Source organism: Oxyura jamaicensis, chromosome 3 (genome assembly GCF_011077185.1).
Source record: "Oxyura jamaicensis isolate SHBP4307 breed ruddy duck chromosome 3, BPBGC_Ojam_1.0, whole genome shotgun sequence".
Lineage (NCBI taxonomy): Eukaryota > Metazoa > Chordata > Aves > Anseriformes > Anatidae > Oxyura > Oxyura jamaicensis.
In genome coordinates this window covers 2,094,978-2,118,414 of record NC_048895.1, presented here as the reverse complement: position 1 = coordinate 2,118,414, position 23,437 = coordinate 2,094,978, and the positions used below count along the sequence as shown (strand labels likewise).

Below are 23,437 nucleotides of genomic sequence, written 5' to 3'. Positions count from 1 at the left end.
GTTTATAGACTAAGCATGATCTGTATAAAATACAGTGTATGATACAACTGGATTCTGCACTGACAGATGCCATAAAGCATTTGACCGGTATTTAAAAGGAAAAAAATGTAAACCTAGATTTGACTTTTTGAATCCACAGATACCTCATGAATCTCTCTTATATAATCTTTGTTTACATTAGTCATTGAGATTTCTTTTCTATTTCTACATAGGTCTAATGTTATTTATGCATTCTTTAAATCTTAATCTATAGCAGTATCATTATATGTTGCTTTGTTATATACGGTGACAAAGTTTGTTATCCTCTGGAAATACCTGTGAATATTTTAAATCCTTTCTCTCTACTGAGGCTAAAGCATAAAGAACCATAGTAGTATAAGTCATGCTGCTTTATTTGTTCTGGAAAAACAGTTCGACTAGAAGTTCAGTAAACAGCCATGAACTCAAATTTTCTTCTTTTTATTTTTGTTCAAAGAATGCTACACTGCAGGCAGAGAAACAAGCACTGAAAACGCAATTAAAGCAGCTTGAAACACAGAATAGTAATCTGCAGGCTCAGATTCTTGCACTTCAGAGACAGACTGTTTCTCTACAAGAACAAAATACAACTCTACAAACTCAAAATGCCAAGCTTCAGGTAATATTATAATATTTTATGTTTAAATACAGAATTAATTTAAAGGTTTTTCAAGTGAAAATTTTAAAACTAACAGAAATGCTATAAATCATGTTTCAATTCTGGTACAGACATGGAAGAGGAAGTAACATACGAATAATCTGTGCTCGGAGCAGTCAAATAATATTTTGTGATGGCTGATAAAGAATAAAACCTCTAGAAGTTGCTTTTAATCCTTTGTGTTTACCCTACCCTATTTAAACCCTTGACTTCATAACTCAGGAGTAAAGAAGACTGTTACCCAGTTTTGTAAGATTATTTTTTTTTAATTTCTTTTTTACTTCTAAATTAGGTCAGGAAAGCAGTTAGCATTTCCAAAGAGACTAATAAATCTATTTTGTCTACTTCTATAGATACAATAATAAATAAGTAAAAGTCATACCTAAAAGGAAAATCAAGATGTTAGTAAATACAGAGCATTTGCAAAAAGGTTTGAAAATTGCATAAAAATAAATATGCAAAGATGTAATTCAGATAATGCAGAGGTAGAAAAAAAAGGAATGAGCGGCGGTGGAAATTATAAAAATGTTTGCCTGCAGAGTCCTCCAGCCATCGTGGCCAGAATTCATATATCATCCTTCATGCTTCAACAGTGTTGTCAAATGCATATTTTTTTTTTCCCTCTGATAAATGAAATATTCTTGTTAATGAATCAAATCCTTTTTGGAGCTGTAAGAATACTTAAAGGGGAGATACGGAATCCACAGTTCAGCACAAATAGTAAACAAAATGCCAAAAATGATGAAAAACAGACAGAAATCCATGAGTGAGGGGACTTTTAAAATGGTGAACAAATAATGCATTTCGTGAATGCCTCAAGTCATCTTTCTGTCTCTTGCTGGAAAGCAGAATCCAGTTGTACCACAGATGCACTTTCTATCTACCATATTGAAATCTAATTAGTGCACAGTACTCCCCTTTGTGTCTGGCAGGCCTGTGAACAAAACAGAACGTTTGTGCACAGAGTGTGTCTCATCTAGTTGTTAAAAAATTAGTGGACATGGGCATCCTTGACTGTTCTAGACAGACGAGGGTATATATCTGGGGTTCAGAACTCTTTGAGTATTTTCTAACTACATTTGTCAAAAGAGCAGGAATATCTTAGGCAGTTTGTTTTTTGCCTCATGGATTGCATAACAGCACAGGCCTTTCCTGTCTGATAAAGCTGGAGAATAAAACAACCATAGATGAGTCAAACTACTGGGACAATGAGTTAGAAGAGGAAGCATTTTCTGCCTTTTTTTTTGTGGTGAATCTCACCAAACAATATAATTTTAATTGCTGGGGATGACAGGAGGATGTTGCACCCAGCAGTCCAAGAAAGGGAGTTCCACTTGCAAGACAACTCTCTATTAACTCAAAATGAAAGGTGAAGTATGCTCATGAAAATGAGAGTGACTGTTAACTAAATCTGAAGTGTGAACTACGATTGAAATCTATATAGACTATGTCAAGGCTGTTCTTAGGCAACTGTAATTCTAGTATTCTTCCTGATACCCATAAAGAACAAGAGAAAGGATGTCTTAAAGGGTGACTGGGAATTCTGTACTAAAGGGAAATTGGAATTCAGTCTGAAGTTTTACAGTATACACTTGCCATCAGACATTACTTCATTTCCAGTGAAACATTCAGCTTTGTCATTGTAGCAAAGAGTGCCGCAGTTTCAACAGAAAGGGATTTGTTCCTTAGTAACAGCATGCATTGCAGTGATAGTTTTTTGTTTTTTTTTTCCTTAGTAGATACCCTGAGGGTATTAGAAGCCTTAGTAGTTGATTTTTTTTTTTTTTTCCTTTTTTTGAAGAGGAGAAAACTAGCCTATTATAGGTCAAATGACAAACTTGTCAGGTATCCTTAATTCCTTAAGATATCCAAGGATTAGATGAGGTTAATCTTTTTTAGAAGCACACAAGTAAAGATTTTTATAAGTCCTATTTTGAAAGCCTGAATGTGTTAATGGACGTAAATACTGTTCTGACATAACTCTTAGAGAAATGGTACTCTTCCACAGGAATGCTTTCCATCAGATCTAACAACATGTACAGATTGGAGTTGTCTGTTAGGATATAAGAAATAAAAGTATTTCCATTCAAGGCTTTCAGGTAATGAAGTAACCAGAAGGTTGCTGAGATAAGGAACTGAACATAGAAGAAATCCTTCAATAGAACGATACAGATAAGATGCTCCAGTCTGTGAAATTAATGTGCAACTCTTGTCAAATGTTTATGACTGCAGGTTGAAAATTCCACCCTTAATTCACAAAGTACATCTCTTATGAATCAGAATGCTCAACTGTTGATCCAACAGTCTGCTCTAGAAAATGAAAATGAATGTGTGCTCAAGGATCGTGAGGACCTGAAATCCTTGTACGATTCACTTCTAAAAGATCATGAAAAACTGGAACACCTACATGAACGCCAAGCTTCTGAGTATGAATCGCTGATTGCTAAACATGGAAGTCTTAAATCTGCACACAAAAATCTGGAGATGGAGCATAAGGACTTAGAAGATAGGTAAATACTAATATGCATGACTATAATTAGAAGACTGATCCTGACTAAACAGCAGGAAATGCTGTATACCTAGGATGAATAAAATCCATATTCCTGAAATATAACACTAAAATCTTAAAACTTGGAAAGATGACACTTTAAAAAAAAAAAACAACAAAAAACTCCATGTTTTCTTGTTCAAAAAAAAATAAAATACTATTCTTGTTTGCAGGTACAATCAGTTGCTGAAACAGAAAGTGCAGTTGGAAGAGTTGGAGAAAGTGCTCAAGACAGAACAGGAGAAAATGCTTCAGCAAAATGAAAAACACGAAACTGTGGCAGTAGAATATAAGAAACTTCGTGATGAAAATGATAGGTAAAGCAAAACACTTGTGCAGTCTAAACAAGCATTGTATCCTCATGTATCTTGATTCCTGATGCTGTGCCCCAGAATATTAATGAAACATACCTTACAGAAACACACTCTGTTGTTCTGTGGTATAATTACTTCAGGAAAACTGAAGAGGGAACAGTTCAAAAAACAAACATAAAGCATAATTATTGCATGCTGGCTATACTGAATTCCACATAGCATCTTAAGAATGCCAGGCCATGCACTGTGCTGTGTGGATGTGGGCTGTAGAGGGAGCAAGCCGTTCTCTCTGAGTTGCTTAAGAGGCAGAATGACTGGTTAGTGCTAGTAGGAGTAGAAATTCAGTGTTGTGGGTGGTGACGGCCAGTTTGATCCCTACTACTGAGGTACAGCTTGCCCTAAATTGAAATTAATATTATTATTTACATAGTACAATACTTACCCACCTCAAGAAGAGGCATTAAGAGTTGTTCGTCTGGCAGAGAAGTTTGCAGTGAAATGCCTGTGGTGTTGTATGAGAAGAATTAGTGGGAACTGGAAATTGTTTTTAGAAAGGGACGTGGCAGAGCTGGGTAGGAGCAGAGGGAGCCTAAGAGTCCATACACAGCTTATGCAGTTACCAAGGTTTGGACCATTCCTATTTACTTACTATTTTGTGTTGGCAAGAAATCTTAGCTATTTTGTGAGATTTTCATATTTTGAAAAGTGGCGTCTTAAAACCAGTTTTTATGTCCACATTTAGAAATCCTAATTATTTTTAAAAATCTGGAGAACCCAGACTGGGTAAGACTTGATACATACCTGGGAATTTTAGATTTACAGATAACTTACCTACAGCATGTGATACCGAGGAATTGTTACGTGTATTTTGTGAAGTAGCATCAGAGCCTGGAAGTTTCCTGTTTCAGGGGGAGTGTGGGTCATGAATATATTTCCTTTTACTTTCATGTATTATTTTATGTTCTCTTTTAATTCCAGGCTTGCTCATGCATACAGTCAACTCTTGAGAGAGAATGAAGTTCTGCAAACTGATCATAAGAATCTGAAAACGTTATTGAACAATTCCAAGCTAGAACAGACGCGATTAGAAGCCGAGTTTTCTAAACTTAGAGAACAATACCAACAACTGGATATTACATCTACCAAATTAAATAATCAATGTGAGGTATGTGGCAATTACCCTGTTTTTAGGACTGTTGCGATGTTTGTATAAGCTTATTCACAGATTCATAAAATCTTATGAAGTGCTTAAGAATTTGACGTTTGGATTATAGATAATGTCGTGAGTCTGAAGACAAATTAATTTGTCTGTTGTACGTGCCATAGAAAAATTGTAGTTTGTGTTAGGTAAACTGTAAGTTATTTAAAGCATCAAAGAAGATTTTACCCATTGAGTCATGATTTTGTTTTCTGTTTGATTTGACTGTCTAAATACATTCTAGGCCTAAGTTTTCTTGATAATGTCATCTGTGTATGAAATATGTTCACATATATTTATGTACGTACCATTTCATTTATTTTAACAGCTGCTTAGCCAGCTTAAAGGAAATCTGGAGGAGGAAAACAGACATCTACTAGATCAAATTCAGACATTAATGCTACAAAATAGAACATTACTTGAGCAGAATATGGAAAGCAAGGATCTCTTCCATGTAGAGCAAAGGCAGTACATGTGAGTTTTAAAAACAGTTAAATTACTGTGATTAGGGCAGTTACATAATATTAAAAAAACACTTTCATTGTATATAGAAATCAATGTTTCAGAAGTAGCATGTGTTTCTCTTACTAAAATAACAAATTAAGTGTGAAAAGCAGATAATTAAAACTGAGAACATTTGATTTTTAGATCTGAAAGATGAGTGCAACTACATTCATTATTGGTGAAATGTCTAATAAAAATGTTATTTATTCCCCATTCGGAGATGATAGATTTGTTTGAAAACTGTAACCCTTTTAGTGAATTTGAGAGAAGAGAAAATATGCTTGTGTAAATGATTCTGGTATAGCCTATGTGCATGTTTTTACTTAAAAAAAAAAAAAAAAAAAAAAGGGCAAACTTCTGTTGTATAATAAACAAAGCAAGTGGAAATATTTATAATGATGTATCACGGTGTTAAACAGAAGAGTGCTTGTTTTCTTTATCTCACCTTCTTGATTTATCCAATAAGAAACAGCTGTTATGTAAGAATTTCTCATGAAAACCTACAGCTTTCGGACAACATACCCAGAGGATCATGTTACTCACATGTTATATATACATTTTCCAAGCATACATTATCATTAATTTCTGTTTACAGTGACAAGCTAAATGAATTAAGGCGACAGAAGGAGAAATTGGAAGAGAAGATAATGGATCAGTATAAATTTTATGAGCCATCTCCACCAAGAAGGTAGTGATGAATATTGTATAAAAATACACACAAATCCAAAACACAATTACCCATTCTGTTCTGGCTGAAAGACAAGATTTTGTTCAACTTCAGAGGAACAGAATCATGTCTGTTCTTGCATACAAATTAGGAAAAATATGAAGACCTAAGTAATGTATTACAAATGCAGTAAATGTACTGTCTTATTGATAACAGAAGGGGTAACTGGATTGCTCTGAAGATGAAGAAGCTGATAAAATCCAAGAAGGATGCTAATCGAGAACGTTTGAAATCTGTGACCCATACGCCTACCCGTTCAGAATCCAGTGAAGGATTTCTTCAGCTGCCCCACCAGGACAGTCAAGATAGTTCCTCAGTGGGCTCAAATTCTCTTGAAGATGGCCAGACCCTGGGAACCAAAAAGAGTAGTAGTGAGTACTGGAAAATATTTTGTCTCTTTTAATACTTCTCAGCTAAACGTTTTCTTTATATATTTAAAAATAAAAAGGTGCTGAGAAAACCTATGAGTTCTCAAGTTTTTTTTACAGATAATTCTGAAAGTCTTTAGGAAATGAGCCTGGATTTTCTCATTAGTGACAAATTTATACTGACTTCATGCAGACTTGAGTGCATGGGCAGATTCTAGCATCTAGATTTTTTTAGCATTTCTGCAGCTATAAATAAAGACGTCAAAATATGTTTACTGAGGTAAGATGAAGTAGGTAGTGTTACTGTGTCAGGTGAACAGAATTTTGTATAGATTGTCAGATACCACCACAAGCACCTTATTTTGTTTCTCCCTCTTGTCCCAGCATGAAAACTTCCCCTTGTCTTTGAAAGTGCTTTCCAAGCCGTGGCTGTGCTAACATCCCTCAGACTCTAAACAGATCTTCTGTCTGAAGATGTTTCTCCAGCATCACAAAAAATCAGTGATGAAATTTTTTGATATTGAATATGCAATAGGAAGTGTTACATAGAGATGTAACCTGTTAGAAAAATGTGAATTGCTACTGATCACAAAGATTAGAATTAAGAGACTTAAGGGGGATACCGAAGAGCATCACAAAGATGTGGATAGATCAGATATTCCAGACCATTTGCAAATATTGAAAGAGCCTGACAGCCACCATTCATTTTCGGATGCCCATATATCTATGTCGTATGTTACCCACTACTGGCATGAATCGCAAACTGTCCAGTTTCTAGCAACTCGAGAGATAATATCACAGCTAAGTTATCAAGTTGTAATAATTATATTTAATAATTAAATACCAAAAGCATTTTGGCTGTGCATTTAAAAGCATCAGAATACATTTACATTAACATTCATTTAAAGAAGTATTTAGAAGTTTTATGTCTTGGGTTTCACAAGACATCAGATCAATATTTTTGAGCCATCTATGAATTTACTGTATTAAAAAAGGTTAAAGCTATTACGGTGTATTTTTTCTTTTAAGGTTACTACATAAACTTTAAGGCATCTAAAAGCACTATTTCAGGAAAACTTTAAATCAGATTTGTGATTTATTTTAAATAATACAATTTAAGTTTGAGGGTAATCTCTTGCTTTCATTGCTAACTTGTCAATTTTGGGGAGCTTAGTATTTTTCAGCCTAAGGGCTGAAAAGATTCTGTAAAGATTCAAAACAGGTACTTCTGAATAAAGAAACACAACTGTGGGTTTTGGAATGTAAATTGGAAGTTTTGTGGAGTTCAGGACTGAGTGAAGCTATAGCGGATGTTTACAAGCGTGTTTGAAACAACAGTGTGCATGCTTCGGTCAGGTGCATCAACGATTTTATGGTCTGGAAGGGCCGTTTTATGTGACAATATTCTTTGATACTTGGGACCTTGTAGAGTGCAGCTGAGCATGCTGCTGCTACACTCAAAGCACTTCCTCTTGATAGAGCCAAGGTTGAAGTTAACGGTGGCTAACCCTCAAAAGAAGTTTGAAGTTGTTCAGACCTCATTAATTTTGTACTGTATGGGCCTTGTTCATGTTCCTTTTAATCCCAGTGTATTTATGCACAAACTGGAAGGGCTGATCTAATTCTGAATCCCAACTTTCCTCCATTACATGTCACCATGGAAACCATATTTTTGGATAGAATTTGGATAAATTAGGTGCCAGTTCAATGCTGACTGTCTTACTGAGACAGTCTGTGTCTCACGGAGTTAGGACTAGAATACGTCAGTGTGAAACCAGCAGTGGTATACATTTTGCAGTCTATTTCTTCTTTTAGAATTATTGTAAATCCTAAATACCATGATGCTGTGGCTGCTTTCTATTCTCTAAGTAGTGGCCTCCACAGTGGGGAGGAAAAAAACAAACAAACAAAAACTAAGAAAGGAAATCAGGAAGTTGCCTCCTGTCTAAGCAACTACTCAGGTGTTGTAGCTCTTCACACTGACTGAAGGCAGTCTGCGCCAAGGGAAGGGACAGGTTCTGGTCTGCACTGATTGCCTGTGTCTGCAAATGGAGGTGGTCCCAGCAGGAACTGTTGAGATGGAAAATCCTCCTGTATCCTTCAGGAAGCAAGAGGAGGTAATTTTCATTCCCCAGACTGCAGCTAGTGACACAAATCAGTGGTGCTCTCAAAAGCTGTTATTCTCTGTCCTCTAATGATCTTTGTGACAGACAGGTTTCCTATCCCTTACCCTCTGTCAGAGGAGGTGAGGAGATACGGATGTCCAAATGGATTACTCTGCTACCATGACTGATAAATAATTAGCTATGTGAAATCTGTAGATTTTTTTTCTTTTGAAGATAGTGGAGACAGAGTGTTTTCCTAATACAGGACACTCTCATGCAGATGTTTTGAAGAGACCTGTTCTCTTGGAAAGATCTTAGTGCAAAGATCAGGTTACGCTGCTGAAAAAGGAAGACAGCACCTGAGATTGTTTTCATCTGCTCACAGAGTGCTTGAAGCTCTTTGTTTCCAGAGGTACTCTCAAATGAGGGGCTGCCTGTATGGCTGGGAACATTTGCAGTACTGGTAAAATCCTGCAGGCAGTGTGAATGCTGGATGCTCCTGACTGCAGAGTTCCACCTTTGCTTTTCACATCTGTATTCAGTGATTGAATCAGGTGAGTGCTGTGGCTCAGACATCTGGTTTCTGCAGAGCCTTGCCTCTTCAAGGGGATGGATACCATTCTGGGCTTTTGCATAGAAAACTCAAGACAAGCAAGTGGATTTTTTTTTTTTTTTTTTTTTTTTTTTTGTGGAGAAAAACAGATTACTTTTGTGAGCTTCCACTTCAGGTGTTTCAGATTGTCAACAGCATTCCAAGGAATTAAGGCTGTTACTAAGCCTGTCGTCTTTTAATAGTACCAGTAGCAGACACATTGCATCCTCGTGTAAGTAATAGAAATATATTGGGCTGCCCGGCGTGGTATTGCTCTGGTTTCACTTGGACTACTGGATGCTGCTTAAAGACTACATAGCGCTGTAGACTACTTGTTCTAAGTGCTAACACAGAATAATGTGATGGAGAAGGGTATTTGTTTCAAGGTAGTTCATGTGCACTCGTAAATGTGTATGTATATATGTACTCCTGTATAAAACAGAAATGGCTGTATTACAAGCTGTTGGCTGAGTAGAAAACAAAAGCAAATGACAAAGCATGTGTCCTGAAAAGTCACTTCAGGGAGGTAAAATAAGCAGCTCCTGGGCTGATAGATTGTTCTACACTGCTTTCACATTTGCATAAATAAGAATTTCTCAATAATTCCATTTTTTGTTTCTTCCTGGATTTTTATGTCCCATTTTTTTGCATGTGGCTCCTGTATACTTCACAGTCAGCTGACACGTTTATCTGATGCTTCCAGATGCAGGTGTCTGCCAGTAATCAGTTACTAATGGAGAACAGCTGAACCTAAGGACAAGATTAACGTGTGATTTTTCCCCTCCCCATCTTTTATTACTACTTGAAATTTTAACTCCTGTAATTATATGTTGTTTTAACTTTCCTTTATCCTTCCTAAAATATAACAGTAACACTCACATTTGGATTTTGCTATTTTTTTTTAATCTTCGGTATTTTTTAAGTCAAAAATTCGGTGTATATCATTCTAGCCAATACAATTTTATTTTTCTAATTACAAGTTTGATTTGATTTACAGATATTTCAGTAAAATACTAAAATCAGTGTGCAAGTAAACATAGTTATTTGAGTGTAAGGTCCATGTAATTTTTCAAGAAGACAGTAAGTGATCAAAATTAGTAATGAGCAAAAAATACAACGAAGGAAGATTGTTTCCTGCTGTAGACAGTGGGCAAAAAACTACAAAAGTTAGTCTCAAAATATAATGATATGTTCATATTTTAAAGTATATTTTATACTTGATTACTTTCATTTTGAACTTTTTCTGCTTCACATTTTTCTTTACGTTCAAGAAATACATTTTTCACAGTAAAAAAAAAATATAGTCAATTTTTATAATCTGCAAAGCACTTGAGTTTAGTTTTTCATGATGGTAGTTAGGACTTTCAAACTGTGTTAAACTCTTCACCATTATTTTCGGTGCATTTCTGAGTATATTAAAGCTTTCATAGTGTAGTTTTCATATTTTGGTGTAGTTTTCATATTTCATTGTCACACAGAAGCATGAGAGTGATAGTTTTTAGCATAGCATACATAGCTTAAACTCAGACATTCATTTCTGTCCTTAGTTTCAACATTTAACTTCCATCTGTTCTTCTCCCTTTTTTTCTTTCATTTCCCTGTTTCCGTTTTTCCTCATGCTATGACATAAAAGTGGTTGCACTGAAAAGACTGCCCTTTTTGAGGAACAGACCGAAGGAAAAAGACAAAATGAAGGCCTTCTACCGTCGCTCCATGTGTAAGACTTTATGACAGTTCAGCTTCTTTTAAATGGCTACACTGGCTTCCATTACTAATTTTTCACTAACCTCTCCCTGGACTGCGCTTTATTTTTCCTCCTATTTTGCAATGTGCAAGTCCTGCTACTATACAAGGAGCTGGAGCTTTTTCCTTTTTTAAACCTTGGCACTGAATACCTTATATATGTGCATATGTGCACACACATGTACCCACAAATTCACATGCACAAGCACACACATATACATATATATATTCAGTGCATTGTGATTACATGTATTTGTATACATATTTGTCTATATACACGTTTGTGTATATAAATTTACAGTGCACTGTGTTAACATGAGTAGTTCTAAATTACACATTTCATAAGCCTTCAGAGATTGCTGCAATTTTTTTGTTTAAAGAAAGTGTAGAAAAAGTAGTGCAAGGCTGTATGGTGGTCTGTCACTCTTCAAGTATTCATCAGTTGTTGTTGCCAAAATGTTGTATTGATTTGTTTTACTTTATTTTACTTTTTCAAGAGTAGTGGATAATTTTCTCTGTCTTTGCGAAGTAAAGGTGAATATCATCAGAAGTCATCTTTTTCAGATCTTTTTATTTGTTATGTAAAATACAATATCCCTGCAGTAACCTGCACTGTTCAAGGATCCCGTGTCATTGTTGACATAGCTGTGTTAGCACCTTGCCTGTTTTATCCTTATCCATTCCATCTTATCATTGCAAACAGTATATCAAGGCTTCTAACATATATATTGCAGATCATTGCAGCACAAGCATGATGACTATACCTAATAAAATCAGTTTAAAGAAGCATACTGAATTCAGAGAAGTCTCTGACTTACAACACTTCTCATTCATTGAGCTGATTGCATGTTATAACATGGATGATCTTGCGCTTGTACCTTGCAGTACTCTATATGCTATAATGCTTAGAAAACTGTCAAACATTTTGCAATACAAGATAAGAACAGAAGCAAATACATTGACCATGCTGATCATTTGCTTTCATTTGCATCCCAGCCATGAATGACCTGGTGCAGTCCATGGTCCTAGCAGGAGGACAATGGACAGGTAGTTCTGAGCATCTGGAGGGTCCTGATGATATATCTGCGGGTAAAAGGAGAAAAGAATTGGGAGCTATGGCCTTCTCTACTACAGCTATCAACTTTGCAGCTGTCAACTCTTCTACAGGCTTCAGATCCAAGCAGTTGCTAAATAATAAAGGTATAGGTAGAAGCTTTTTGCACCGTGATGTGTCTATGTGTAACAGCAATTTCCTATAAATCTTCATTTTACTTACTTATTATTTTTTCTACAAAATGAAAATATATTTTTTTAAAAAAGGCAACCTGAATAATTGAGTTACAGTGATAAGATACTGAACAGGTTTATTAACTGCAGTTACAAAATGTTTCAGGATTATTCCTACAGAATGTTACATAAATAAAACTCTTTGACAATTATTTTAATATATTTTATAGATGATGAAATAAATGCACCTATAATCTATTTTATTTTACATCTGCTTTTATGTCTCCGTGTATAGATACTACATCCTTTGAAGATGTAAGTCCACAAGGTATTAGTGATGATTCTAGTACAGGATCAAGAGTTCATGGTAAGATGTGAATTTTAATTAAATGACTTAAGGATATATTATGTGAATGTGAATAAGGTCTAAAAAAACGTGAATGGTATAATTATGAGTGAGCATGTTTTCTGTCATTTGCATACCTCTTGAATGTATAGCATCATTTCTTCAGATTATTGCTTGTACTATCTTTTCTTCTTCTTAAGTACTATCAGATATTCTATACCTCTAGTAGAAAGTATCCATGAAGTGCATCTGAACAGGATCAAAATTTTTTGCCTTTTAAAAATGTATTTGGAGTTGATAGTAAAATAAAATCAGTTATTACAATTCCAATCTTTAAAAAAATAACAAAAAATGAAATCTGGCCAGCTTTTCCAACGTTTATTGTTCAGTGAAATGTAAATTTATCATTTACTGTATTTTATAAAATCATGGCATGTTCCTTCAAGCAAAGCTATGAAGAGAAAGCTGTAAAAAGTGAAGTTTTAACTCTTCTAAAAATATTTGGAATTAGTATGAGCAATAAACATTTTTGAAGATAATAACAGTGCATTTCCCTTGTATTGGATAGGAGTACAGGACATTAACTGTGCAGATGCTCTTGCTCCTCCTGTTCGTGGCATTTCAACAATGTGCAAGGTTCCTTGTCAAATCTGTTGTAAGTGACCTAATCACAAGCAGCTTTCTGCATGCCAGTCCTTTCATCTGTAAAATCCTGGTTTCCCACTAACCAATCTGTTTTCAATTCTAAATGTACACTCTATTTCTCTCTTCCTCTCCTTTGTACCTTACTATTCCTGTAGTGCCCTTTTCTAAAGTGTCCTCTTGGACTGCCTGGAAATCCCTTCGCTTTCTGACCTGTAAGAAACCACTTTGTTGACAATGGGCATGCTCAGCCTGTGAAATAGTGCATGATTCCTGCCTCAGAGCATTCTGTGATCAGAATGTAAAGGTACCGTGTCATATGCTAAAATTTTGTTCATCATGGTGTCTCCTAATTTTCCATTTAGCTTCCAGACCAGCCAGCCTTGATAGTGGCAGAACATCCACTAGCAATAGCAATAACAATGCTTCACTCCATGAAGTCAAAGGTATGCTGTAGGTGAATTTACATACATGCTTCATTTCCATTACTCTTCGTAGGATTGTCTATATGGGTTAAAAACAAAACAACAAAAATGAAAAAAACCAACATAGCATGGTTTTTTGTTTAGGCATTTTTATACCACAGCCTTTGTACCCCAAATTAGGAAAGGATACAAGTATTATAACTTAGATTTTTAATAGATTTTCAAATGATGATACTGACATGTGAGTTTCAAACTATTTCAAGCCAAAGCTTACCAAGTAACAATCTTGCAGAATAAGAACCCCCCCCCCCCCCCCCAAATTATGTTAAAATCCTGTATTTCTAAACAGAGAAGTTACTCTGCTTTTTCTCCTAGCATCCAAATATCTGTGCACTGCTGCTGTAAAGTTGTATGGTATACAACACAAAACACACAAATGGTCTATGTAAACGGTAACATTCCTTGATTTAGCAATATTTTCTAAATTCTATATATTATTAGCCTTGACATACTTTTTTGTAATAGACATTCAACAAGTTTTTTAAAAATTACTATTAGTTGGAGACCATTGTATGTAGAACACTGCCAATTTGAGATCCATTTAATGTTTGTGACTTACATTGTTTAAACAATATCTGTTTGGAAATTGAGAGGTGAATGCTAGCTTAAGATTTTAAGTCATGTATTTTCTCTGCCTGTTTGATTAATCCCTTTTACAAAGAATTCTTTGAGGTAGTCCATGCCCTAGTTCATACGAAGTATTAGAAATTTCTTCTGTAAACAATTTATCGTTCTTCAAACTTTACTTTATTTCCTATGAGTAGCATGAAGTAGGGAATACTTGATTTTTTCATCAGCATTTTCTAAGCAGTTTGCAATTATTGACAAATAAGCAGAAATGGTGTCATAGGATTTATTGTGCGTTTAATGCCACATGCCTCCTTCAGGTAACAGCTGTAATAAACTAGAAGTAATGGCAGGAACTGTTGGAGAAGGAACATTCTAAAATTGTTCTTGTTGAAGAACTATGTTGAAGACAATACTTGTTTTGCATTCCATTTTTTGTATTTCACTTAATGTAAAACTCATTTATAGTACATTAAAATATGTACTTCACTATCATGCTGAACAAGAATGGGAGGCATACATTTGGCCTCACAGAATACAATGTTACGTAGATAGTGGTTCACGTTGTAAGTGAACCATAGTTTTTATTCAAAAGCTACGTCATGTTGAAAAAGCTGTAAGAGGTAAATCAGGGGAGTGAAATTGTACTCATACTTGGTTTGAGCAATCTAAAACAACTAGATTTCTTTTTTTTTAGTATTCTAAATGGAATTACCTTTAACTGAGTGTGAAAGTGTTCAAATTGGGTAAGGTTATACTAACAGCTTTCATATATTTTTGTTACGGGATATTTAATACTGTTTACTCCAAAAGCAGGTGTGGTTAACAATCAAAGCAGGCCGCAAAGTCACAGCAGTGGAGAGTTTAGTCTGCTACATGAACACGAGGCTTGGTCTAGCAGCAGCAGCAGTCCTATTCAGTATTTGAAAGGTCATACAAGGTCCAGTCCTGTGCTCCAGCAAAGAACACCCGAAACACTGGATAGTCGTGGAAAACAGATCAAAAACGGTTCTCCTGGAAGTGAAGTTGTTACCCTGCAGCAGTTTTTAGAAGAAAGCAACAAAAGTACCTCAAGTGAGGTTAGTTTAAAAACTACTTTCTACGCCATGTATGGCTACAGAATTAATAGAGTACTTAACGCATGTAGAATTGCTTTAAAACTTTGTAGAGCTTCTGGTTATGCCTACATTTAGTAGTAGTGAGGGCTGTATCCTAATCAACTCTATTTGTTGTATTACATAAATGTCAGTTTGGGATTTTGCAACTTCAGTCTTTCTAGGATGCTGAATTAGGTGAGAAAGTCAATCTCAACTGCACAAAATTATCCAGTGCACTCATGCATGGTACACTCACCAGAGTTTAGATGGAAAACCATAAACTCAAAGGATATTTACTTTTCACCTTCCAATTCAGCCATTGACTTCAGTAGTAGCTATTGTCAGATTTGTCTTACATTAACAGAAAGGAAGATATACGGATACGAAACAGATATATGTACAGTTATAAAGATTTTTTTTTAAAAACTCTGTTGGGCAAAACACCTAAACACCTGACCATCAAGCTGATTGAGATCTGGAAGGAATAAGACAATGTTTCTCTAAATCACTGATGGTTTGTTAGAAGCTCAGAATTGATCGTTTCTCTGCCAGTATTCTAATTTCTTCATCACTAGTTCTCAAGCAGATCTGTCCTAAGCCTAGATGTCCACTAGGGTAAAGCAAATTACTTACTGTGGCTAGGGCCTATCGAGAATAAGGATCAGACTCCATCTATTTTTAACTACACAATTATAATGGAAGCATACATATTCATAGCTGAATTGATTAGCATAGTCTGTGACTTGAATCTGGAACAGGTCACTGGATTTTTTGTTAGGTACTTAAAATTACGTATCACTTGTGATTTCTCTGGCAAGAGAATTACTATTATTACTTTTATTATCCTTTAGCGTTAGACAGTTCTAGAAATAGAACTGAAAGAAATGACTTGTCATCAAGTCAGTCCACTGCTGTTCAAGAATCACAAAATCCCTTTCATAGCATCGCAGAATAATTCAGGCTAGACGGCGGCTCTTCAAGAGATCTCTCTTCATCCTTCTGCTAGAGCCTTTCCTTAATAATCTTAGCTTAAAGTTTTTTTCCAAATGGTCACCTTTACCATTTTGAATAAGACTGAAGTCCTTCTCTGAGACAGTGAATAGTATTCATTGAAAACTTACTTTTCTATTTCTGAAGTCTTTTCTCCAAAAAGAGAAGTCTGAAAGCCAGCTGATCCAAATTCAGGCACCAAGGTTATGTGCTTTGTATTACTTCCTAAGATTCTTGTCTTTATTATTTGAATATGTAGAGGATGTAAACTTTTAGCTTCATATTATCGGTGTAAGTTAAAATAATAGCACATATGGATTTGCTTAGCAAATTGATTGGTGATGGCAGAAGGAAAGTGGGTGAGAAGATGAACTTGAAGTTTTCAACTTCTGATTTACTGGATTATTACGGGAGCTAATTCCAGGTACTTGTGATATCTCTGACACCTAGTTTTCAAAGTACTTGCTTGTAGGTAACCTGTACAGAAAACTCATCAATGTGTACTCTAAACATTTACGTTATAATACCACTTACAGTTCTGAGAATTTTAAAAACTATTTTAGAATATTTTTTTTTATGTCCATGAAGATTGCTTAAGGAAAGGTCAAAATTAGAAATTATAAATTTATAAGACATTTCATATTTTTGACAGATGAAATCTGCAAGTGAAGAGAATCTTTTAGATGAAGTAATGAAAAGTTTATCTGAGTCTGCTGAGCTGACAGGAAAGGAAAAGCTAAGAAAACAGGCATCTGCTGGTTGTGGTATTGTGAGGTCATTAAGTGTAAAAAACACAGTTGATTTCTCAGATGGACGATCCATTAAACCAGAACAACTTGTAAGGCCCAGCTTACGTAAAACTGAAGATGCCTACTTTACTAGCTCTCCAATAAAATTTACATCAGGCACTCAAGGGAAGACCAAATCAGTTAAAGAAAAGATGCAAGCAACTGTATCACAGCGACAATCAAGAGATTGCAATCCTTATGCTACTTTACCTCGTGCAAGCAGCGTAATTTCTACCGCAGAAGGAACTACTCGAAGGACAAGCATTCATGATTTTTTGTCTAAGGATATTAGGCAACCTGTTTCAGTTGATCCTGCGCCATCCACCGCTGACAGAAGCATTCCAGCAACATCTAGTGAGTACTCAGCACACCAGTTATCCCCTAATGTTTTGCACTGTGTGGCTTACAGAGTAGATTGTGTTCCACAAAGTGATGCAACTAATACAGTTAAACCACGTAATTTAGGATGTAACTTTGATGTGCCTAAGACTTCAAGGATGGAAAGGTCAAGTTTTCATGAGAAAACTTTAAGCACAAATGTGTTTAATGATAAAGTCAGTGTATCTGGCAATGATAGCATGAGGTCATTTACTGTGGCTCATCCATTTTTATCCCTTAACACTGAATTAGTTAGTAATATAAGTGGATTGCCTCCAAGGTCTGCATCAAAAACTGATCAGGCGAACCTGTCAACATTTAGATCTGTAATGAAAAGTCAAGAACAGCCTTCAGCTAATCAGAAGTCTGATCATAGTGACCTACGGTCAGCTCTTACTAGTGAATTTGCTCCTACCACCTGTGTAAACACTAGTGAGGCTGAACCCCCGTTGCTGGTTTCTGAAGATAATAAAACGCTGTGGTATGAGTATGGTTGTGTATGAAAAGAAAACTGTATTTTAAAATACATAATCATATATGGCATGTAGGATTTCTTTTCAATGTCCACTGGATTCATAGAAAATTTCACTGCAATGAAAAAGTGATTTGCTTTTAGATCTATGGGTTGGTGTTTTTCGTGAGAACAATGACACAGAGTTCAGCTGTGTACTCTAGCATGTATTCGAATGTAAAATTGTAATTTCACCAAAGTTTGCATGAAACGTTAATTGCACTGTGTATATTTTGCATGCATTTAAAATCCTTTATAATACAAGCTATATTTAATTTGTCATCCATTACAAATATTTTTTTTTTTTTTTTTTTTTCTTCTGTACGTAACTGAATGCATGTTAAACCAGTTGCATGCTGCATTGCTAAAAGCGGCGCAGTGAATTACGTAATTTTTGGTCCAAGACAGTACTTTTAAGTTGTGTTCGTGCTTTCAGATGTATCAGTAATATGTTGATCATGTATTTGGAGTAGAAACACATTTTTTTCCTCCTTTCAAAAATGCTTCTTTTCATTAGCATTTCATTTAGAGAGATTTCAGTATCTCACTCCTAACATTTCTGCCACATCCAGTGTGTCACTCCGCATGTGGAACAAGTTATAGCCCAATAATTCAGTGATTTACCTTGCACAACAGATATGCATCCTTGTTCAGATTAACATTCAAATATTTTGATAAGTAACTACAATTAACATTCATAATCCTAAACATAAATGATAATTCTTAAGAGGTAAACAGCGTGCAGCACTTGCGATGAAAAAATGACCCTTTCCACCGTTTCCCTTTCATATGCATTGTTTTTTCCACGTCTGGTGTACAAATGTGGGGAGGTATGCTGTTCAGTAGGAGTCAAGTAACACAGTTATCTGAGACTCCGGGTGATGTATGGTAATAAAAACTTGTACTGATTATGGAGGAAATTCATTTTTGCTTCTTACTATAAGTAATACTCACGTAATAGAAAACAAGGTGCAACAATAACAAAAACTGTTAAATATTAGTGCTGCAGAATTTAAGAAGTAATTTAAAATTTGCTTACCAAATTACAGGAATATAAGAATGCTTAAGTAAATAACTCATTACTGTTTAGCTGGTCATCTGGAATTTAATGTTGAAAAGTAATTACTTAATAAGCCGCTATTTCAAGTAATTGCTTGGAACTTTGCAATGATAAATATAAACAACAAATTAAAATTGTGCCATACTCAAGCTATAATTCCATGAGGTTTTAGACATTGGCGCTTTTTTTTAGAGGAAATAGTTACTGACAGTTGCAGCTCAAAATTACATGGGCTATTAATATATTTATATATATCTAAAGGAAAAATACTTAATTGGAAATAACAAATATCCTATTCTGATTTTTTCAATTGAATTTATTTTGCCAGCAGTTTTGTGGCAGTCATGGTACTGCTGCATGAGTTGCACTTCAACTCCTTCACATTTAACTAAGGAGGGGTAGAAGTACTGCAGAAATACAGTTCCTTCAGGGAAAGCAGCAGGCATTGTACATGTTGTTCGTCTCTAGGATCTCCATTTCATACAGCAGAGTTGTTAACAAAATGCAGGGGTAACCCTTGCCTAAGCTTCAACTAGTTTTCAAGATGGGGAAAAAACTGGATGTTTTAAACACATTCTGTGGAGGGCAAACTCATTGTTTCAAAATATGACAGCTATCCTTTACCATGTTTGCAGACATCCATTATTACTGGGCTGAGAAATTTTTCAGTTCATCATCGTCCACCATGTGCTGCTAATCATTGCTGTATCGTTGCCTCTAAAATTATTTCACCTTCTCAAAAAAAAAAAAGATCCAAAATCTGAAGCAGAATCTTAATTTCACATGCATTTTACTCTGATCTTGGGTCACATCATTCATCTTCATTTCTATTAATCAGATGTGTTTGAATTAGTTTTGAGATGAATAGTGCTGTTTTCTGAAGTGACACATTCATACTATATTTTGTAAGTTGAGAAATCAGAGAAACTCTTTTTAGCTCTTGCAGTACATGCTATATAAACTCATGCTTTCAGTATTTATTTTTTTTGGCTTAACTGATTGCAAGGTTGTGCCTTGCTGCAAAACTTCTCATGATGATCAGAAAACAAGGTTTGTAGCTAGAGACAGTATCTTCTATTCAAATCAGTTGCTGCTGTTTGAGAAATCGGTACGATTTCAGACACGCCGTTCTCTCTTGTGTGCAAGCCTTACCTTGCTTAGGTCCTTAAACTATCACAGCTACAAAAAATCGCAATATCATCTCCAGATACATGTTTATTATTAACTTTCCAGCACAAGCTCCGGTCCCCAGTTGTAATGAGCAAGGCCAATCTAAAGAGAAATTTAACTTCATGGGGAGAATGCTTAAAAGCTTGTTTTGAGGGCATCAACAAAGTTTTTGTTTTTGTTTTTGTTTTTCCTGCCGCTGCTCACAGAGCACTTGTTTGCATTGTTTCATCTCTCTTCATAGCACTAAACTTCCACACACAAAACAAGTCTGATAGTGTATATTTATACCTGATTGTGAATGCCTTTAAAGCCTGTGTCTTGCGTTATGCCAGGGAAGGAGGGAGCAGCATTAGAAAAACAGCAGCATTAGAACAGCTGCTTTCGCTAGTACAAAGGGCTTCAGTATAACTGACTGCTAGTGTCATTGAACACTAGTGCCTCCTGTCCTCTTACAGGAGTTCTTGATGATCTTGTCCAACTCAAGCTACTATTTGGAATTGTTTTATAAAGTTGTAATGAATTACGTTTCAGTTCTGAGGATAATAATTTTTGTGCTCCTGTACTTGCACCACTGCAGCACCAAAAGCATGAGATTTTTTTAATGTCTCTGAAAAAAAAATTGTCAGCTTTTATTTATTATATACGAAGGAAATACTCTCATGTATAAAAAGGATTATTTTTTGTCCATTTTTTGGTCTTTACACATTAACAATGCATACATACATCATGGATGTCTCTGTTGGTTTGTGCCCAGGTAGTGGAAGGGTCTGTGGAATTCCTTTCAGATCTGGTCTCTGCTGCTCCTTGGCCATTCAGGTGGCTAACTGTAAAAGCCAAATGCACTTGCTCATTTCTTGGTCCCTGTTGCCTTTGAAAATGATGTTAGGACATTGCATGGTAATTATAAACACTAAATAGTGGCTGCCAGTCAAAGAAGGTTTTGTTGTTCAGGTTCAGTAATTTGCTTGCAGTTAAATGTTTGCTTGATGCTTTGCTTTAAGTGAATAGTAAACTGAGACACTGCATTTTGCATGTTCAGCTGTTGCATGCAAAGATAATTTACAGCTTTTCTGAACTGAATGTGAGCATTTCTGTAAAAGTTTAGCAGATAAAAAAGGTGAAGAGTTCAGTTCTCAGCTAAGTTCAGTCGATCTTGATTAAATATGATGTTTTTCCTTTTCATACAGGCAGAAATATAGGGTTAGCATATATCACAGTTAAGTATATCTGATTCTGGCTTTGAAAATAATACCTGATGGTTCTAAATGCTAAGATGAATTTTAATGAGTATAATTGGGTAGGTGCTTCAAATTATTCTTCTGTCCCTCTTGTCTGTCCTTTCCTCTTACCAAAAAAAAAAGTGTTTGTATATCCTTTAGCTCTACTAATAAGTAGAATGTATTTTAATGCATGAGGGTTTTTTCATGTCCTGATAAACACAATGAATAATATGAAATGCTTTTCTCTGCAGATGTGGAAGCTATCCCAGAAAGCAGAAATTCAAAATGCAGGTCTAGGGAGCAACAAAGCTCCTAATTCTATTACCCACTACATGAGGTGTGGGCCAAGTGGTGAGTTTCCTGCCCAATATGTAAATGAGATTAATTTCATTTACAACAAACTAACAGCATTACATATAAGAAAAAGTGCACATGGCATTAACCAGATGTAAATACTGCTTGCTTAACTGGCATCTATCTTGCTTATTAGTTAAGCCAGAACAGGTTGTTTTAGAGCAGTTATGTTGCCTATCTAGATAGGGAGCTTCAGCCCGTTTATCCTTTTGCTTGTAAAAACGCCATTTATTTTTATTTTTCAAATTTCTCTTGAAGAAAGTTCAACAAAATCAGATTAAGAAGTAATACTGAAATCAGTTTTGTATAAATCTAAAAGAATAGTTGAACAAAACATTTTTGTTTCATAAAGCATTCGATAGTATGAGGAAACTGCCTTTTTATAAAGCTTGTCTTTGGCGTTCTGTCCTTCTCTTTACTTCATTAAAACATCTTTGATGCATGCTGTTAGTGCTGTTAGTTCTGTTAGTGACTTAACTCTGTATTTTATACTTCTACACTTTAAGCTTTTCTTACGTTCTTTTCTCTTTCTACCTTTTAACTGAACACAGAGAGAAAAGTGTCCTTCAGTATCTCAGTATGAAGCCTTTATTTCTGAAGTAAACAAGACAGCGACTGTAGGAATCATTAATAAAAATTAAGGGAATTTTTTTACATTCTTCGTGACTAGAGCAGGCAAGAAATAAAAACCTACCTACCTACCTTCCTTCCTTGAATCAAGGAGCTCTACTGGAGTCTACTGCCGAAAATTTGTAGATGGTCTTAGGAATTATTGCACATTGCACTGTTAAGATCTACTGAAAAAAGGACAGTTCTCATCTCCCTAAGGACCAAGAATTTTAAGGTCTCAAGAATTACTCCAGAAAAAAAACAAAACAAAACAAACTTTTAATCTTCTGTTTATGAAATTAGCCGCTGATTTGCTTAAGCTTCTGCTAATACTTAGCCAAAAAACATAACTTGCAGTTTATATTTACTTCTGTAAATTTAAAATAAATGCTGTAGTATTTTGTTGAAAGTGACTGTATATACAGATACAAAAACCTCACAGCTTACTGGCACTTCACTGCCTTATTTGGTTAGCATAATCTGCATGAAATTGCTCTTTAAAAAGTTTATGCTGATTTTTTTTTGTTGCATACTGCAAGAGAAAAATTTGTTTACATACATGAAAACATTTGATAACTAACAAAACTGGGAGTATGGGATAATCGTATTATATTGAAATTGTTTGTCATTTGTGTTTTTCACATTCCCAAGTTATTCTGCCTATGTATGTTCAGATTTCTTGGCAGGAAACTGTCAGGTATGACTTCTCTGTAACTTTTATTTTAGCATAAGGCTGTTCTCAACAAATGGCATTTCCAGGATAAGACTGTCTTACAATGTTTATGTATTGACTGATTTTTTCTTCTTTTGTCTTTTGACATGAGCTGTTTGTGGCTTAGGAGGTTTCTTGATGGCAAAATAATAATAATAATAATATCATGCATTTTACAATCACCTCCCCTTAAGGTTATCTTTTATTAGTAAGATACTTTTTGTTCATTATTGATTCATATTAAAGTCAGCAAATGTAAGTGGTACATTCAATGGTTGTATACATCTGTTGTCTTGAAAGCATTTGCAGGGAGCTCAAAGGAAGCATACATGAAATTAGAAACAGATACAAAATCAGTGTAATTCTATTACATTACAAATCAGTAGATACATTCATATTCATGTTCTAAAGGGTTAAGTTAACTGTGTAACCTCCCAGTACCAGGTCTTCCAAAGAGGCGCATAGAAAACGTTCACCTCCAACTTTCTCTGTTTGCTTACGGTAAG

The 23,437-nt window shown here is 35.2% G+C and overlaps 1 protein-coding gene and 1 long non-coding RNA gene across 16 annotated transcripts in view; both read left to right on the top strand.

Annotated features, from left to right (window-relative positions):
• The window catches only part of CCDC88A (coiled-coil domain containing 88A), an 81,294-nt gene extending 58,091 nt beyond the window's left edge, over positions 1-23,203 (top strand). For 3 of the 15 annotated variants that reach the window (XM_035321206.1, XM_035321204.1, XM_035321215.1), the window contains 15 exons: positions 476-637; positions 2,909-3,186; positions 3,398-3,541; positions 4,517-4,703; positions 5,065-5,210; positions 5,836-5,928; positions 6,124-6,338; positions 10,666-10,749; positions 11,772-11,975; positions 12,298-12,369; positions 12,917-13,003; positions 13,149-13,205; positions 13,356-13,436; positions 14,856-15,121; positions 16,782-19,103. In XM_035321206.1, the coding sequence (XP_035177097.1) occupies positions 476-637; positions 2,909-3,186; positions 3,398-3,541; positions 4,517-4,703; positions 5,065-5,210; positions 5,836-5,928; positions 6,124-6,338; positions 10,666-10,749; positions 11,772-11,975; positions 12,298-12,369; positions 12,917-13,003; positions 13,149-13,205; positions 13,356-13,436; positions 14,856-15,121; positions 16,782-17,798 (3,093 nt within the window). In that variant the 3' untranslated portion in view covers positions 17,799-19,103. Of the gene's footprint in view, positions 1-475; positions 638-2,908; positions 3,187-3,397; positions 3,542-4,516; positions 4,704-5,064; positions 5,211-5,835; positions 5,929-6,123; positions 6,339-10,665; positions 10,750-11,771; positions 11,976-12,297; positions 12,370-12,916; positions 13,004-13,148; positions 13,206-13,355; positions 13,437-14,855; positions 15,122-16,781; positions 19,104-21,507; positions 21,608-22,161 lie in introns of those variants that run through there. The other 12 variants (XM_035321218.1, XM_035321217.1, XM_035321214.1 and 9 more) reach the window with 10 other exon arrangements.
• Positions 6,350-8,246, top strand: LOC118163998. The gene is made up of 2 exons (XR_004749287.1): positions 6,350-6,875; positions 7,257-8,246. It is a non-coding gene; the product is annotated as an uncharacterized LOC118163998 (long non-coding RNA).
• Positions 23,204-23,437: the final 234 nt, after the last annotated feature.